At 34.9% G+C, this 19,522-nt stretch overlaps 1 protein-coding gene across 1 annotated transcript in view; it reads right to left on the bottom strand.

Moving 5' to 3' along the window:
• LOC134746626 (uncharacterized) overlaps positions 1-19,238 on the bottom strand; it is a 164,845-nt gene extending 145,607 nt beyond the window's left edge. Inside the window, exon 1 of the mRNA XM_063681063.1 lies at positions 18,702-19,238. Within this exon, the coding sequence (XP_063537133.1) occupies positions 18,702-18,956 (255 nt within the window). The 5' untranslated portion in view covers positions 18,957-19,238. The remainder of the gene's footprint in view (positions 1-18,701) is intronic.
• Positions 19,239-19,522: the final 284 nt, after the last annotated feature.

The following is a 19,522-nucleotide window of genomic DNA, read 5'->3' as shown; positions in this document are numbered from 1 at the left end:
CGAGGATCGTTCTTAATAGTGTAAAATACAAGTAGAAGAGAAGAAGATTTATATAAAGTAGTCTAGTCAACTACAGGCGGATAATGATAGAATTCAAGAGTAAAATGATAACTATTCTAGATATTTACGTATTGTCGAGATGTACGAGTACCTATCTACCTAAATAGCAAATACTGTAGGTATATAGATAGGTACTAAAATTATTTGTTAATAAATTTTTATATTTATATAAGTCATCAACTCATCATCAGATAACTAAAGTAATTGGACTTATATTTTTTTACATTATAATATGACACACCGTACAAAATAAAGATAGCTCACGTAAAGTTGCAAGAAACGTGCTATATCTTTCATAAAAATTAAAAAATTAGAGTTACTCCAACTATGTATAGTAGTTTTCCGATGTCATAAAAGCAAAATAGTTCCTAATGTGAATAGAAACTGAAAAATGTCAATTAGTAATATTTGACTTACACTCCTGAGGGTTAGCTATCTGCCTCACTATCACTAATAGTATCACTCTTGCATATTCGAACGATAGAGAAGCAGAGGGCCTACCGCGAACCACGTTCGACGTGTTGCCTCCCTGTCTCACTTATGTACGAATTTACAAGTGCGACAGAGAGGCAACACGTCGAACGTGGTTCGGGGTAGGCCCTCAGATAACGTAATTTCAATTTTCGATTTTTCCGGTAGAGCTTAGTTTTGTTTTTATTGATTTTAATGATGATGTATTTTTTTTCTAATTTTATTGAGGAATTGTTGTTTGTGCAAATAGTTGTAATTATGGATCATGTATCCGAAATAAATGAATTTATTATTATTCTAATATTGTATTAGTACAATCAAAAATAGATATAACTCCGTAATAGATGGATACAGTCTAAGGAAAAAACGTGCCTCGAAAATCAAGAAAATTTGATTCTCGTTCAGAGGGCGCTACTAGTTTTGGCCTACTGTCGTATAGATGGCGTTGACGGTTTCGTTTGTTATTTAACAATTTTAACGCATATCAGTGAAAGAACATGGGTCAAAATCATAAAAATAATTAATGCAAATAAAAAAAAATCATTTATCTATATTTAAATACATTTTATCGTATTTTTATAAATCTTCATTTTTAGTTTTAAAGTGTGTCGACAGATGGCAGTGAATTTACTGGGGTTACAAAATTTACTATGACAGTACCGCTCTAGTATAAGTTACTCTATGGTACAATTGATAATATAAACAAGTCACTTAAGGAGTGGTGGGGATTTATCCGCGCCTACCCAGAGTGTTTTTTATACATAACTAATCTGAGCCCATACAAAGAGGCGTAAAAGAATACATAAATTAATCATAAATATTAAGTTTTAATATAGATAGTTTATATGTATTTTATTTTATTTGATTGTTCTATGTTTAAATGTAATTGACTAATTGTGTTTTATAAAGTACTAGCTTTTGCCCGCGACTTCATCTGCGTGGAGTTAGTAATTTGGGTAGCTTATTTTTAATCCAATCTTTTCACCCCCTATGTCCTTCCCCGGGACTCAAACTATGTCTATGCTAAATTTCAACTAAATCGGTTCAGCGGTTTAAACGTGAAGAGGTAACAGACAGTCAGACACACTTTCGCCTTTATAATAGTATGGATATAGTAGCAAACGTCTATATAGATTACGGTAGCTGCTTACGATCAGACGGACCTACCTATAGTAATAAACTAATAATGAAATGATTTAGGTTTTTAGGGAAAAAAGCAAAATCAGAGCTATCTTTGCAATTTTTGACCATCGAGGCAAATTAATTTTATCTGGATATATAGAACTGTCGAATATATCGTCAAATAACATATAAGAACAAACAACCTCAGTTTTGTAGCTGTCATAAAATGAATTTAATATTTCGGAACCCTACCCTACCATGAACCTACTTCACCTTAACCAACAGTCGATAAAATAACTTTAATAGAATGCTATCACATTGCGACTCGCCAACATCCGTCGACGAGATAAATTAAATTCGCAATAACCGATATTGCAGTTTGACCATTTGAAAACCTTATTTCAACGAGATAAAGACTACCTAAGGTCTGTTAAATCCATATATTGCTGTTAGTGCCTATTCCAAGACACAGACAGGGCCCGATGCCAACTTTATTGATACTACGTATTGGGATAGAGAATTACATTTTAAGGAAGCTGGAAATTTCGCTGGTTCAACTAAGAATACATATATTTATTTACAACACAAGAGATGGCACTGAAAGTACTGAAACCCATTGTCTACATAGACACATTAGTACAATAGTAGATTGTTATCCAAGGGTGGAAAGGGAACCATTGAGAGAGAGGTGAGATGGTTACTTTTACCCGAGTTAAACACTCTACTTTTCATTTCGACTATGAGGAAAGTCAAACACAAGTTTATTATTGGCAAGTACATATATTTCATTTATTTATTTATTTATGTAGTATTGTTTTAATAAATAAATCAATAAATTTCTTTAAAACAAATTATTTAAAAAAAATGTTTATTATTGTTAAGTATATTTCTTTAGAACAAATTTTATTATAGGTAAACCACATAACAACAATGACATTAAATTAGTTGAAGATTACGGTAAAATTTTAACAATTCGAAAAATTAAAAGTTTTGCCAGGAATATTTATATTAGAATTACTTTCCACCCTAGGGTGGGAAAAGCAATTTTCCACCCGGCTATCAGCCTATGAAAGGTGAACTTTCCGAACAGGAGAGATGAAAAACTTATACCAGGTCTTATGAATAGAACGGTAGAAAAAATAGTTTACAATATAGGTAAATTAATTATGTCAAACAATTACTTAACAAAGTTTAATACGTTAGAGGTACCGCGTATATCAAGAGAAACAAAAAACATAGTTTATGTAAGGGACGTTTACCTTATTCCGTTTTAAATCTTTTTATTTTTAACAAAATATAATTTATACCCAATTAACTTTAGGTACTCAGCGAATGTCTGACCTGCGACCTCTAGGTGTTATTGGAATACATCATTCATCTATCTCCATACCTAATTAATTGGATCAGGCGTAAAATTCCATGGAAAAATACTAGCAAAGTAATTATTTGAAAAGAAAATAGCAATTATGCTTGCCAATAAGTATTTTGTGCAACATGCTGGTGAAGTTAAAATTTAAGAAAAAAACAACAATTAGGAAATGCTACTCGAGGACTGTGAATTAATATGCCAAATTATAACTTATACACTTGATGTGGTTAGAACTGAATACTTTATCATCTCATCATCATCATCTTCCTCGCGTTATCCCGGCACTTTGCCACGGCTCATGGGAGCCTGGGGTCCGCTTGACAACTAATCCTAAGAATTGACGTAGGCACTTGTTTTTACGAAAGCGACTGCCATCTGACCTTCCAACCCAGAGGGGGAACTAGGCCTTGTTAGGATTAGTCCGGTTTCCTCAGGATGTTTTCCTTCACCGAAAAGCGACTCTTAAGTATCAAATGATATTTCGTACATAATTTCCGAAAAACTCAATGGTACGAGGCGGGGTTTGAACCCGCTACCTCCGGATTGAAAGTCGCACGCACGCTCTTACCGCTAGGCCACCAGCGCTTTTTACTGAATACTTTATATAATATGTATATTATAGGTTTATGTATACATATATGTAAGTATATGTGTGTATAATTTTATGTATATGTTTAAAGTTTATGCGTATTTATAGGTAGTACTGTTTTTTTTGTTTTACCTTATTTTTTTATTGATCTCGTCTTTATACTTTAATGTGTATCCAACATTCTTATATTGCTATTTGTTTATATTACATTGTCTTTCACCTGTTAGTGTTTGACCCTTTCACATTTTAGCTGGAAGAGATCCCTTTTGGGGATAAGTTCGCCTTTGTACATAAGATTTTTATTTATGTTTTGTTTTTTGTAAACCTATAGCAATAAAGTGACATACACACATACATACATACATATATAGACAGCCTTGGATCCTTGGTCAATGAGGTTGGCAATCGATGCCAGAAAAATATATTTAAGATACTTTTCTCTCTTCATAACGACGTGAGACGTAATAGGGTTCGAAAGTATATACATATATACTTCTTACTTACTTATCTTTGACGTAGGTCGTAGGTACCTAAAGCTAAGACAATAGGTTGCATCACTGACTCATCATGATAGGTTGCATAAGTTACGATAGCATCAATGAGAGGTCATGAAATTAGCCACTATTAGCATCAAAGGCATACCTAAGCAGATTCTCAATTAACTGGCCAGTTATCAGGGCGACCGCATAACTACGACAAGCAAAACAAACTGAAACAGAAAATAATTAAAATTTGTATTAAATATAGGTAAATTGAATTGTTATTACTAATTAGATATATAATGTTATTGAATTTTTAATTTTTGTTTCTGTCAACATAATAATTATGATTTTAAAATTGTGATAGTTTGTGGAGTCTTTCAAATTTTTGCTACTGCTTCAGGCCCCACCCGGTACAATAAAATTATTAAAATATTGCTTGTTCAATGGCATGCCATTTTTCATCCAAGCTAATATGCTCACTATGAATTACCTACCGAGTTCGAGTTACTCACTAGTCTATATTATTATATGTATTACATCATACGTCAGCGTATAACGACTTCATGTCACATTCCTATACAAGATTAAACCAACTAACTCATTTTATATTCCAGTCATTGCAAAAGCGGCCCTAGTTCATGCATTCTAGAATCTAGACCGCATAATCTCTAGTCTTCACACAAACATATTTTACTTGTAATATTAGATGCATCAGCGAAGGAGGTGTCGACTGGCATATTACTTCTGATATTACATCTCTAGTTGATATTTATGTCACTCTTGAGGCACATATATTGCTAATTTTTCAGGACTTCAAAATTTAAGTTTTTTTTTTAATTACATGTCAAAATAAATTTTACACTTAAGTACATCATAATGTGGAAAAAAAAGCTATGAATATACAAATACAAATAGGCTTAAAAATAATAATACAAACAAGGTATAAATAAACTTAAAATAAAGGCCCTATAAATAAAACACGTCCTCCAAGTCTCTGCCGATGGGCAGTGTGCCCAAAAGGCTGGCTGCATTGCCACGTTGAATGGTAATAATTTTAATAAAATTATACATTTTTTCAGAAAACATAACGTATATTTTAATTAGTGTTTCTTATTTCCAAGGCATAAAAACGAAACCTTTAAACCTAAGTGAGGTTTAAAGGTTTCGTTTTTATGCTTTGGAAACAAGTCCCCGTCCAAGTCCAAGATAGTACATAATAAGTTAAAAATATTGGAACGTTTTTTATAAAGTTCTAATTCTGATTTAAAATTTAACTATAAGATATAGAAACACATGCACACATGTTTAGAGTTATAGTCTAGATGTGAACTGTATGCTAATATTGTATTAATTTCTGCAATTGTCTGTAACTTGTTTTGTGAGCCAAATAAATAAATAAATAAAAGAAAGTAAAAATAACGAACACTTTATTACAAAAGTTCGATTTGTTGATAAAAATAAAAAAGTCGCTATATGTGTGCCTATAAGATTTGAGCAATTCCTTCAATTCCTAACGGATCCCATCTTTAGAACTGGATTTGACAAAAACGGGACCAAGGAATAATACTCGTATACATTTAAAAATCGGAAAATCGGATCAAGTATGACGGAGTTCTGAGGTAACAAATATAATATGTACAAAATAAAATGCGGTCGAATAAAAACGTCTCTTTTTTATGCGTCGGTTAAAACCAAGTAGATAAGAAACGTGACTCGGGGTTTTTAATATTAGCTTGAATTATTCGTTTAAATGCATTTACTTTGAGCGGATTAGGTAAATAAAAATCTCTAAGCCACTTTCTATCAGTTACTCAAATGGCAATCTAAGTGCTCCCATCAATCCTCGCCCGAAACATGTTTGTAGTTTAAAAAGTAAACTAAGCTTGCCAAGTACTATCAACTATCGAACACTCAGTAGCTGAGATGTATCAAATTGTACATCTACTCATTAGGAAAGTGTGTGCCTGTTTTTTTTAAATACCTATATACTATACACATTTTACGTTCTCCAATCAATGTGCAAATAATCCAATATGTTATGGCGGCTTGCTATCGTTGGCTGTGACTTTTGTTTCAACACGCAACTTATACTCATTGAGACAATTCTCACAAACCCAAACGCAATTAGATTGCGTTGTTTTATCACACAGTACATATGGCCACCTCCTGTGTCCAACATCGGCAACATTAGAAGTGGGTGACAGTCCAAAATATTGCATTTCACCCAGCTTACACAATTATGTATGTGAAGTTTAAGCTCAATTAAATAATGGGAAGTGGGTTTTATGTAGCTTGCAAGATTACGAAAAGTCATATGATTATTTCATCTTGCTGCGTAAAGGCAAAGAGGGGAGAGGAGTTGGGTGCGCTGGACGGAGTAAGCTTCTTAACAACAATTTATTTGTGAAAACTACGTCGCTTGTCGTTGTAACCGGACTTGACGGACGGATTTTGTGTAAATTTGTCGGTCGTTATAAGCGGAGTCGTAATAAACGGTTGTACTTTCATAGTAGCTCATACTAGAACCAAACATGTGGCTATACTTACGTCGCTATAACCGGTTGGTTGTTATACGCGAAGTCGCACTAATCGGACTCTACTATTTTTTCCACGTCTACGACTATCAACATCTCTTAGAAAAATATGATCATATGAGATTTTTCGCCTTCTGGCTCAGGGAACCGCCTTGTCATCAGCAAAGTGACATTACTATATGACATGTCGATAAACACTAGAAACGGTGTTTCTACGTCTACAAACCTTGAAAATGTTCCAAGTATTATTACAATCTTTCATTGTTTAATTTTATTATCGAAAAGTTAGATGTCACACAAATTTCCCGGCAAAATCCTGCCATTTGGTTACCCTGTGTCAAACTATGTGTGTGACCCTAAACCGCCGAGGGAATTTCGACCACGTCAAAAGGAGTGTAACAGACTCAATGTGCCGCTTTCTCCGTGGCATGCGTCTATTTCAGGGCGGCATAATTTTTTAATTATATCAGCAACACAGGTTGTCGACGGCTGACATACATTGTTAGCGGGATGACGTCACGGATGTTCGTCTGTGTAATGTAGGTAGATATCTAATTGATATATTATCAAAGGTACATTTATAAATTAAAAATATTTATTTAGTACCAAGTTCACACGAAAAGTACAGTCACAATTAGTATAAATAAATACTAAACCTAAACTAACCTATAAAAACTAATCGAACAACACACCCCGCCTCGTTTCCGGCGAAAAGGTGCCCATCACGCAGATCAGGCATCAGGTACATTTTAGATTATTTATTTGGTAATCGATAGTTTGTTGCCTAAATAATAATAATAAAACAAATAAAATAACGATATTCACATTGTTTGTAGTAGTAACTCAATACAAAATACGTAAGTAAATACAAATGTGTTAAACCGTAAAAATAAATTAGGTAAGATAAGGTAGGGTAAGACTAGCATAGTTTAGTTTGCTCGGGACAAGACTAACAGTACCGTAAAACCTCCCAAACTCCCAACTGTAGTCCAAAAGCTCCCAACTATGGTTCAAATTTAACTCTAATATCTTCGTACAGGTGTGACTTTATTTGATTTCTTAAGTTGTAAGTAGAGTTGTGCTGTTCCCGGTAACATTCCACATTTCACATTCCATATGGGGAATGTTACCGAGAGAGAAATTTCCCCATACAAAATGGGGAATGTTACCGGGAACGGCACAACTCTAGTTGTAAGGCAAAATTTAATAGTTTTCCAATGAGGATTCCATACGAGACTATCAAGTCTTACGATTCTTATCCTTCCTTACCTTATGATGAAAGTCAAGAAGCCGGCCACTGTCAGTAAAAACCGATATCGATTATTACTCAAATAAGCTACAATTTTTCACACTTTTTAGGATGCCTACGACAATCAGAGGGGATTTAAAAATTTAAATCACCATCTCAGTTAGTCAGTTTGTATTCATCGTAAGTGGTCTGCTTAATTAAATACCAAAATTCGAAAATCCTAATATGCTGTATATTCACGCTGTTCTCTCCGCTACCCTGTTCTGTTTTAAAGAATTATATAGGATTAAATATATGTATTTATGCTTGCTGAAACTGAACTCGTTGGGATTAGTTACCATGAAGCGAAAACATAAATTTTAATGGTAAACAACAGTTTGTTAAAATAAACGAAGTTTAAATTTAATTAAAAAGTTTTTGGCAAAGTAAAATATAAATGATTTATCTAGGGATCTACCTAATTCTAATAAGCTGACGTTAATATAATAAACAGTTTTAAAGTAGGTATTTATAATGCGTTAAGTTAAATTAAAAAATTGACGCATTTTATTTGTCGTATTTGCAAATATGTTAATGTCTTTTTGGTCTAATTTTAGCGGTGAATGCTCAAAATATTTTTATAGACCTGAACCTGAAAACTGTTAACGAAATTAAACGACGCAGCTCTATATTTAAGGATTTAAGGCCGAACTTACACCAAATGCCTTCAAATTACTCTAGCTAGTGAAATATGCAAGTTTTCCAAATTTCTGTTGACCTTGCTAATTTAATAGGCTGCAAAAAGTAAACAAAGGCCTGATGAATTTAACAGGTCGAGCATTATAAAAGTTGCCCACACGGGCGCCCCTGAAAACCGCCGCAATGTCGATTTCACGCTTAGCTGGACTACAAAGAGTTTCCTCTCGATTGGTTCGGTGATTGATTATGTTGAAGCCTATGTTTACGGGTACAAGCAGCGTCATATTGGTTAGCTCGTGCGTTTTGACAGCGTACCTAATTTACTTAAACAAATCGGTGCAGACAATTTCAATTTAGAGCCGCGGCAACAGGTGACTTAATGAACCGGTAAATTAAATCAGTTCAATGTAACGTTAAACACAGGTTTGGTAGCTCGTAGGTTCTGCTTGTCAAAAATGTTATAAAGGAGTCTCATGAATGAATATTTTCGAAAGTCTCGAAAGTCGAAACCTTTCGATTCGGTAAGGAAGGTTTGCAAAATGGATGATACTGCATGTGCTTTACATGTTCCAAAGAGTATTTACAAAGTATATAAAATTTTGCTTCTTATTCCATTGCAATAAAAGATAAGACTGTAAACATATATTATATCTGTACCGTTTTACATATATTTATGTACTTTACCGGCCGTGAAATGACATTAAGCGGTTTCGCGTAATTAAGCTGACGTGATTTAATAGTTCAATTTCAGGTTTCAGGTGATTACGACTTGAAGTTTTGCAAATAAATATATACAGTGCGATTATAACAACTGTAACGTGTAGCATAACGTGTTGAAAGTAATTTTATTAATTAATTGAGATACTAATATAATATTAAGGTAGGTATGATTTTAAACAACGTCTATGAAAGAATCTTAATAGAGCTTTATATTATAGTTTTCTAACTATAAAAACTACGAAATTAAAGAAACAAACAAATAAATAATAGAAACCCCAATTATTAACACAATTATCAACATTTCCTAAAATATATCATATCGTTATCTACATACTTAACACAACATTATCACACCTATGATCACACCTTTATCTTCACTAAATAATGTCACATACTAGACAGCTCATTGAGCTATGAATAATAAGTAACATGATTTGCAGTGTCTTAAGCCAGAGTTCATTTCAACGACTTGAATTATTTAATAATTATTCAAGAATGTAATTACTCTTGACTGTATGCCCTCTATTAAACATGTTTAGCGCAGGTTTTCGTATATGTACGTAACGTAGGTACAATGAAGGCTTTAGAAAAATCATTGATAATAAATTATTTCTCGTTTAATTATTTTCTGTAAGAACCTTCGAAAAGTACGAAATCATAAACATTTTCTATACCTAACAAAAAAATATCATCCTCCTAAGCCCGATTATCAAGTAATTTGTAGTAACTTCTCACAGAAAAAAACTCGATAAATTTACAGTTATTAATATAAAAAACATTACTTACGCTTACGCAATATGCCGTCTTCGTCGAAAGCGGAACTAAATATAGAACAAAATGCACCAACAGCGTCGCTACGCTACTGGATCTTGATATTATAGGATCCAATCTATTCACGAAACAAACATACCACGTGGAGATCTCAACAACATGTCGACAACAATCTACATTGATGTTTTTAACTTACGACCAGTAAATAAAACTTTTTCTTGACAGTAATAATATTCATTCGAAATTACTGATTGCTTAAATGAATTCTAGTTTTAGGTATTCTACTTACGAATCTAAAAAAGAAAGTTCGAGTTAAAGTAAGCTTCATGCTTATTTTTTTAATACTTATTTTATTTTATTCAAATTTAGTATTTATAAGTTATAATTTCGCGCTGTAGAGAATATAAATTATTCCTTTATCAACGCGTAATTCCAAATTAGATTACAATTTCTAAAAATATTTTTCTGTGACCTCCAGCGGTTTGCCCCCAAGCAAAGCTTCTATACATTACTCGACCTTTATCTGAATCATTTAAAATGCGATGCAAAAATGATATTAAGAAAAACTTTTCATGCCAACAAACCGAGTTATGTTATCTTTCACATTGTTAATACGCGGGTGTGATGGTCTGTTATTGTGTTGTGAGTTGTGACGCACGGGTTCTCATGATACCTTTACATGACACAAAGTATTGTTACTTATTAAGTACTTACTTACGTCAATATTGTATTTTATACAATCTGCCCTTTCACTGTTTACGTAATTTGATAAAACCAGAGCAAACTTCTCAAAATTTCAACAGCTTTTATTGCTTGTAATTTAAATTTCTGAAAATCGTCTGTCAAGTTTCGCAGAAATGTGACGTAAGAACTGTAACAAGGGCAAGCGGCGAAGCGGCACATGAAAAAGTCTGATTCAATATAATATATTATGTCTTGATTGACAAAGGTACGCTTTGTATAAGTGCATTATTTTCTGGAAAAAAACTTACTTGCAGGGGGTGTCAAATTTCGTCGCGTACCCATATCTATGTTTTGACATTTTAATGGGGTTTCGGTTATCTGCGAACATTAACAATGTAACTCGGGACAAAACGTTGTAATTAAAGGCATGGTACATTATTTTAATTGGTGATCGACCTATTCGCATCTTATTCGGTTTCTGTTCAAGTGATAATTTTAATTATAATTTAATAGGTGTATTTATAACAAGTAAAATTATTTTCAGTGCCGTTTTTGGATTGCACCTCATCTGTAATGTTATTTTACGTCATGTAACCTTTTCTTCAAAGACTGCAAACTGCTTCGTGTTGTTGCTAGGCGAGACCCGCTCGTGTAATACGGTTTTATGTAGGTACCCTATAAAAACAACGCTTTACACGACAGCTGTAAATCATATAAAAACAGCAGATAAAGCTACTTGTAGGGCCACAGTGACAGACGCGATGCCCTTAACGTGTCCTAATCCTAAGTCCTAAGCGCACGCGCCTTGTTCTGTATTGCCATATGCCTTTAAAAAAATGTACACAGTCATGAAAATAATATTGTATCACATCTGACGTGTCTATATATTACTATTTATCATATATTTATCATTTTTCGACTTTTCGAGTCGCACAAAAACTTTCAATTTTAAAATTCATAACATGTATACATATATGTATTTCAAAACTACAAACGAAATGACTGCTAACTTTAAAAAAAAAAACAATCCCTAGATCCTAATCCTCAATTGCTATTTTACATTTTAAACGTAAAGTAATGGATAAAATATAAAATTTAACTAACAAGTTTACAAATTTATCGTTGCTATTTCCCTGTCATTTAGGCAAGAGACTTCACCATCCATAGGTACTAATATTATTAATGCGATAGTGTGTCTGTCTGTCTGTCTGTCTGTTACTTCTTCACGCTTAAACCGCTAAACCGATTTAGTTGAAATTTGGTATAAAGATAGTTTGAGTCCCGGGGAAGGACATAGGGTAGTTTTTATCGCAGAAATCATCCTTTAAGGGGGTGAAAAGGAGGGTGGAAGTTTGTATGGGAAATCGATAAAAAGCAGATTGGATAAAAAATAAGCTACCCAAATTACTAACTCCACGCAGACGAAGTCGCGGGCAAAAGTTAGTACGTATATAAATTTACATACATGGCAACACCAACATATCCAGTCGCATTTGTAGACTCCGAGGACCGGTTCCCCCGATACGTATCTACAGAAAAGTGATCTTCGCAATACGACGCAGGCGCATAGGCTGGCTAGAGCTTGCTTTTGGTCGGTTTGGTTTTTTAGCGATGTTACTTGCATTGCTTTCTAGCTATAGCGGTGTAAACAACATTATAAATAAGGAATTGCTAGCGCGCACGATTAGTGAAAACAGTTACAAAGTACATTTACATTTAGAAAAAATATAGTGCAACTTTAATAATTAAAATACGTTTAACCCGTTTTATTATTTGTATCGTGACGTCTGTGCAACACTAATACTTTCCTAATTTACCATCTATGTAGGAATGTCATTGGAAAACCTTTAAGGTCTGCATTAAACATATACTTAACGTTAGTATTCTGTTGATAATTATTATTAACGAACGTAATATTTATACAATGTTTGATAACATAGCACAATGATGAAACGAAATGGCATCACTCCAATATCAATGACGGCTGTGTTTACAAACATTAGTAACTAGTAACTCTAAAAGTAGCCCATTCTACTCATATTCCCACTCTACATTCCTTCTATAACTTTAATCAAAGGAGTAAGCATTAGTAACCCATATTACATTGTAATAAAAGTCTACAAAATGTCACATGTTAAGCTCTTACGTAAATCTTTCCTCCTCTCAACATGCAATTCATGGAATGCCATTCGAATTGGAACGATTAAACGAATTAATCGTATCAAATAGTTTGGCACCGAAGATTGACTTGATGGAGCACACGTGCCAATATTTGAATGTCATAACTAGATTACAGATACATATTTTGCCAGGATAATGTTAACAGTAGATATATGAGACCTAGCTGCTTGTATCATTATTAGAAAAGTCATAAAAAAATATCTTTCAGCTAAGCTCATATTAAAATCTAGGTAGATTCATAATCATAATACTTCAAATACTTAACTGTATTGTTTTTTTTTTCATCCTAATAAGCCTATTCCTATATTATTACATAGTTATCTCCTCAAATTACGTACAATGTACATTTCTCTATCAAAGACTCCTTTCTTATAAGAAGCTGTACTATTTTCTGTTACTACTTAAACCATGCAAAAAATGATAGAGTTTAATAACATACGAAAAGCAGCAGCATTCTGTTAAAAAAATTAGTCTATGAGTATTGTGGTGTGGTGTCCAAACGTGTCTTTTTCGTTAACCAGATTCTATCAACCCTGTCAGATATTAATTACAAAAGCAGCTTTGCAAACCAGACTCAAATACCTACCCTGATACTCTAAATCTGTATTTGGATGCCAACTTTTCATACATGACATGAGAGATATAGTGATCAACCCTACCGATATACTTTGATATTCCGTACTGGTACTTAGAGCAACCTTCGCGCATGTTCGGCATGTTCCTAATTGAGTGTTCGGTACAAGTCGCACATGCACACGCTACCATGACTACCTTATACAATTTGTCGCTTGCGACATCACTTTCACTTACGGACTTAGACGAATTAAAAAGGCTTGCTATTTTTGTGATGTATGCTATAGCTGTGTACATATATGTGAGGTAATTATTAGTTACCTATTTTGCAAACGTGTTTGTTGTTGGCACGTATTCATGGGTAGATACATAGTTTGATGATGATTAAAAATTTACTGCGTTTTATTCATGTATTACAGATAAAAATAGCAATTTACCCGAGATGTACCTACTCGTAGTCGCACAACAGAATTATCTCTAGCTCGTTTCCGTAATATCATTGGCTGGGGATTATTTGTAACATTATTTAAATTTTATTAGTTTCATAACAGATAAGCTTCGCATCGCTTATTGGAATTTAAGCTCATCATCATATTTAGTCAGAATTAGATAGAGTAAACTGACAGCAGTTGAAATAACATATGTTTTGTTTCAGATTTGAATAATGATAGAAATATGAATTTAACGATATTGAATATAAATGGTAATGAAAGTTACTTTAATTCTTAAATAATCTTAAGGAATTTGACTTAAGGCGATAATCTCAAAGTTGACTCTATCTAATCCTGGTTACGAGTGTTATGTAATCGACATTCCTAGGTTTAAAAATCTCGAGCTTGTAGAATTTTACACAATATTAATGAGGAATCTCATAAAAACATACCTGTATTATTATAAATAGATATTGCCAAGACAAGTGCAATTAATTAGCGGACTTTACTTTCTTTCATGGTGCTTATATTAGACCTCTCTCATAAGATTGTATTAAGCAAAGTATACAGATAAGGATAATGAGCTTTTAACTTAATATCACACTGTCACAATTAATGTAGCATTTGATATTAAACATGCAGCTTGTTTATTTGGTTGTTGTTTAAATTGATAAACTGCAAAACAGAACAGAATTAATTACTTTAAAATATTCTAATTATTTAAAAAAAATCCTCTTCTACGCGTATAGATAGTGGGGATTATTTGCCCCGCCAATCGCATTATGCAGGATGTTGTAAGATAGCTCAGAGCTTTGGGTCGACGTACTCTTGGCCGATTCCGTCCCACATTCGCATTCTGTTTATCTATTTCTTCTGCTTTGTTGACCTGGTTGCTCATATCAATTTCATTTATTGAGTCCACAGCTGTACATAGTGTCTTTATATGCGTCGTTTCCTGGATCTTAGTCTGCATTGCTGCATAAGCTGCAGTACGTGGGCGTCTTCCTCATTAGCCTTTAACTCGTAAATAGCACGTTGGTGGCAATTGCTTATTGAATCGCTTCGTAAAACATTGAACCGCGACGCTTGATTTGGTATGGCGTCTGATACGGCCACGTTATTCCGATAAATATATTAAGCTGAATAATTTATGTATTTTAAGGTTAAAGAAACAAGTGCGTAAGTTAAAAGAAATGTGAAAAAAGCTAACTAATCAAATAAGTATTAAAAAGGCATATGACACTTTCAACCTCACGCAACAAACAAAATCCGATGAGTTGCTTGAGCTGCAAACCATGCTACAAACATTCACTCGAAAATCATCGTTTCTTGGTTGCAAGGGCTTTGCAAAGGTAAAAAAACCGGCCAAGTGCGAGTCGGACTCGCGCACGAAGGGTTCCGTACCATTACGGAAAAAACAGCAAAAAAAAATCAGTTTTGTTGTATGGGAGCCCCATTTAAATATTTATATTATTCTGTTTTTAGTATTTGTTGTTATAGCGGCAACAGAAATACATCATCTGTGAAAATTTCAACTGTCTAGCTATCACGGTTTATGAGATACAGCCTGGTGACAGACAGACAGACGGACAGACGGACGGACAGACGGACAGCGGAGTCTTAGTAATAGCAATGAATATCTATCTTTGGTAATAGGGTCCCGTTCTCTAAAAAATAGAGAACGTTATATCGCTGATAGTGATAGTGCAATATTGCATTATAGGTTACGAAGACGGACGTTTGTAAAACTTCCTATCATTCGTGCAATCTAATAATTTTGTTATTAGTAAGTACTAAGTACAAGTTAATTAAAATATGTATGACAACATTTTTGGTGAATGATTCACTTTTGGTGAAAACGATTTTTTGATATTTTTATGTAGTATGTACGTAAATAAGCTCTTTCTGTGTCTGTATGACTTATTTTCTACGTATGACCCATTAAGTAAAATGCCACTTTATTATTTAAATGATACCCCATAGTCGTAAATTTATATATTAGGTTTTGTAACAGCTGTTGTTGTTCATCACACCACTGAAAAGAGCAGAGCTGTCATTTATTCATTATAATATAATTCAGTATTTACTGTGCGGGATCTAATTGAGAAAGTTAGGCAGAACCGTTATGTCACATGTTTCGTGCAGTGCGCCACTTTCGTTCAACAAGGACAACTGTATTTTTGTATTGTCCATGTATGACGAATGTTTCAGCCCATGCATCTCCGTTGGCATGGCAATCAATAAATAGTCGAACACAAGACAGTTAATTAGCCTTAAGCAGGTGAAGGTTTTTAAGATACACGTTCTTCTTAGTACATGAACACTTAAGAGGATACATTAGTAGTAATTTTTCCATACAAACGTTCTTGCCATTTTCCTCTCTGGATTTTGGCCCTAGATGAATATTTTTTGATATTCTTGTTTTTATAAGAAATAGGTTACTTTAACAAGCGCTAAAATAAACAGACGCCTAGCATACAAAATCGGCATCAATAAACGCAAAAATCAAAACTGTCAACAGATAAATTCTTTCTCTTTCTGTTCCCAAAATTTCGTTACGGTTGGTTGTTTTGGAGGACCCTGATTTCTGATATTTTTCGCCTGAGCTGCAGTTGTCCTTATCGCACTAATCTTAGGTCTTAGGAGCCGTCCCCGTCAGCGCGACGGAGATATTGACCAAACATTCTTAAATCTGAGAATGGGCTTAGCTAATATAAGCCAGCTAACAAATGAGTCGAGCGAACTAATAAAAACTTAGACAAAAACATAAGTCATCGTCTTTTTTGGTATATTCAAATAAGCACGTAAGGCTGCGTTTCCAGTGTTTCCACCAAAGATGCGCGAGGATGCGTAGCGAGAGATATGTTTTAAGAACCAATAGAAAATTGCCGACTAGAGTTGCGCTGAGCGACGATAAGATAAATGAAGTGATTCTATTAGTTTTCCCTCGCTACGCATCCTCGCACATCTCTGGTGGAAATGCGGCCTTAACAAGGAACAATGTTAATGTTGAAGGTATTCGTAACATTTAGATTCACGATCGTAGCCTTGTATTATTTACGCTAGGAAAGCATTAAAGTATTGTTCCGGTAGTTTCAGGTAATTAGCTCGTGTTAACCGACGGTAATTAATTCGTTTACCGGAACTGATACCGTCCTTTAACGAGGAAATGTTACGGAGGCGGTAAAAAGTAAGTTTTATTAGTTACCATGATCTTTCGTGACGACACGAGCGGCGACCGCAAAACCGCAACACTGTAGAGTAGATATTTCATTTCATTTAGGTCACGCGGAAAAACACATGTGGATTTGTGGACATGTGCCACAACATTGAGGTTTACTCGCAACGATCTAAATTAAATGCTAGTAAAACCTGTATGGTTAGAATAACAACAATACGCCGGTAGCGAACAGCGCTATAAAAAAGGCACAATTCCCCGGTTCAATGACAAACGCAAACAATGCTCGACGACGGATTCGAACACGAAGCCAATTGCAACTCATTATTATATTATCAATGGAGAAATCCGCAGTGTGGGCGACGTACGGTGGTGCAGTGGCGAAACACCCAGGGATCGGAATTGCAATGAGGTAGTATACCACATTAAATGCACACAGAGTCACAGACACAAATACATAGGTTCTACTCGACTGTCAATCAAGCAAGACTACTTTACTTGCAGCTATGCTACTAGCACCTTATTAGTGAGTGGTACCTTTCACCTGAAACGAGTCCTTTTGAGAGAAAACAACACTAAGTTACCTACTTATTTCAATAATAACCCGTCTCGAGAATCAGTCGTGATTGTCTGCATAATACTTATACCGTATATAAAGGTTACAATATCACAACGACCTTAAAAATATATCATCAGACATTTTTGAAATCATTTCACGAGTCAGAAACGGTCATTATCGATAATCACCAGTCCTTATTATGTTTAGCCACGTTCAGCTAAATACTTTCCAGCCGATTTCACTGCGTTATAAGTACATTTACTGTATAACTCCGGCAATTTGTGACTGCTAAAATGGTGTTATTGCTTGTCAATCAACGTTTTTAGACGCTTCTTGATTAATAAAGGAACTAGTTTTATTAGCCACGATTTAATTAATGTTTTTGCAGTATCTCGATGACCTTATCCTAGAATCATGTCAACCGTAAATGTACCTAGGTATAACAGCTGCAAAACTTGAAGTCTTTTTTTGTGGTGTTAGAAAACTTTTGCTACCACACAGCGGGGCCTCAAGTCAACGTAATTCAATATAAAGGGAGGCGTAACCATAGATAGTGTCAATAGACTCAATGGAGATGATTGTGCAGCTTGCGCAATTGTTTTTCCACCTAATTCAACGGAATTACATCTACTTTTTGTTGTCTCTATAATAGGCAAATAAATATAGGTATTACGGTCATACAGGTGTTTGGTAATTGATGGTAACTGTAAACAGTAGTTATATCCACCTGATTATTTTGGTTGCCAGTAGTCCATAATCTAACATCATATAAACAAGAAGCAGGAAATAAAGGTAGGTAGAGTCTGGCAATGAAAGTTGAACCTGAAAAAACGTGGCAATTTCAAAAAATCTGTAGCAGGCGGCTCTTTGATAACAAGGATTGCATAACTTATATACTTTTTATAATTATCATATTCTAGAAATCATAAAAAGGATAAAAATTATGCAATCCTTCCAATCAGAGCCGCCTGCTGCACATTTTTTGAAATTGCCGCGTTTTTTCAGGTTCAACTTTCATTAGCCAGACTACATATTATCATAATAGCTTACCTGTTGCTGAGTCTTATCAGGAAGTATAATAGAGAGTTCGAAGGAGCGGTTTTTCTTATCTCGACTGCCCGATCGCATCAGCTTGGAGGAGGAGCGCGTGATGCTCTGCGCCTTCTCCGGCAGTTTCAAGGCCACGATGGACATGCTGCGCGAGAGCCTCCGGCCCAACTTGCGCGTGCGCAGCGACATGGACCCGCTCAGCCCGCGCTTGCGCTCCGGCGCCTCCTCCACATCCTCACCATTTGCACCCGCCATGGCCCTAACAAAAACACCAGCTAGCAATTCAACAAATCACATTTCAAACAACTGAAAAATCACTAGACACTTTCGCGAGAAAGTCTTCTGTCACACAGTCATCGTTTCTCTAGGAGTCTAAACACACTTCCACTGTTTATTTAGGTACACATAACCACTGCGTCCTGTATCCGAATTCAGAGCCTCAGATCATATGGTCTTGGAGCCGGTTTCGGGACCTCCGATGAGTTTGCGTTTAGCGTTTAAACGCAACGCTGCGACTTCCGAAACGTGAATGGAGTCGATTGTACTCAAGTGAGTTTAAAGACTTTAAAGAGGGCGCGTTATCGCTTACAGTGCGGGCGAGTGCAGCGACGTGCTCACGGGCCTTCGCTGTCTGAACGACTAGACGACTCGCGGCGAGCCGGCCGGGGCGCCGCCCCCGCCGTCACTTGGTGGCCGTGCGCTAAAATCAAATTACTTATCAAAATGCAGTGTCACATTCTAAGTGATGCGGCACCAACAAATGGTCGGTGATTAATCTCAACACAATAGGCTACAAAGCGCTCCCACGAAATGTCTGACTG

Source organism: Cydia strobilella, chromosome 13 (assembly GCF_947568885.1).
Source record: "Cydia strobilella chromosome 13, ilCydStro3.1, whole genome shotgun sequence".
Lineage (NCBI taxonomy): Eukaryota > Metazoa > Arthropoda > Insecta > Lepidoptera > Tortricidae > Cydia > Cydia strobilella.
Note: the sequence above shows the minus strand (reverse complement) of the source record. Positions and strands in the feature narration are given on the sequence as shown.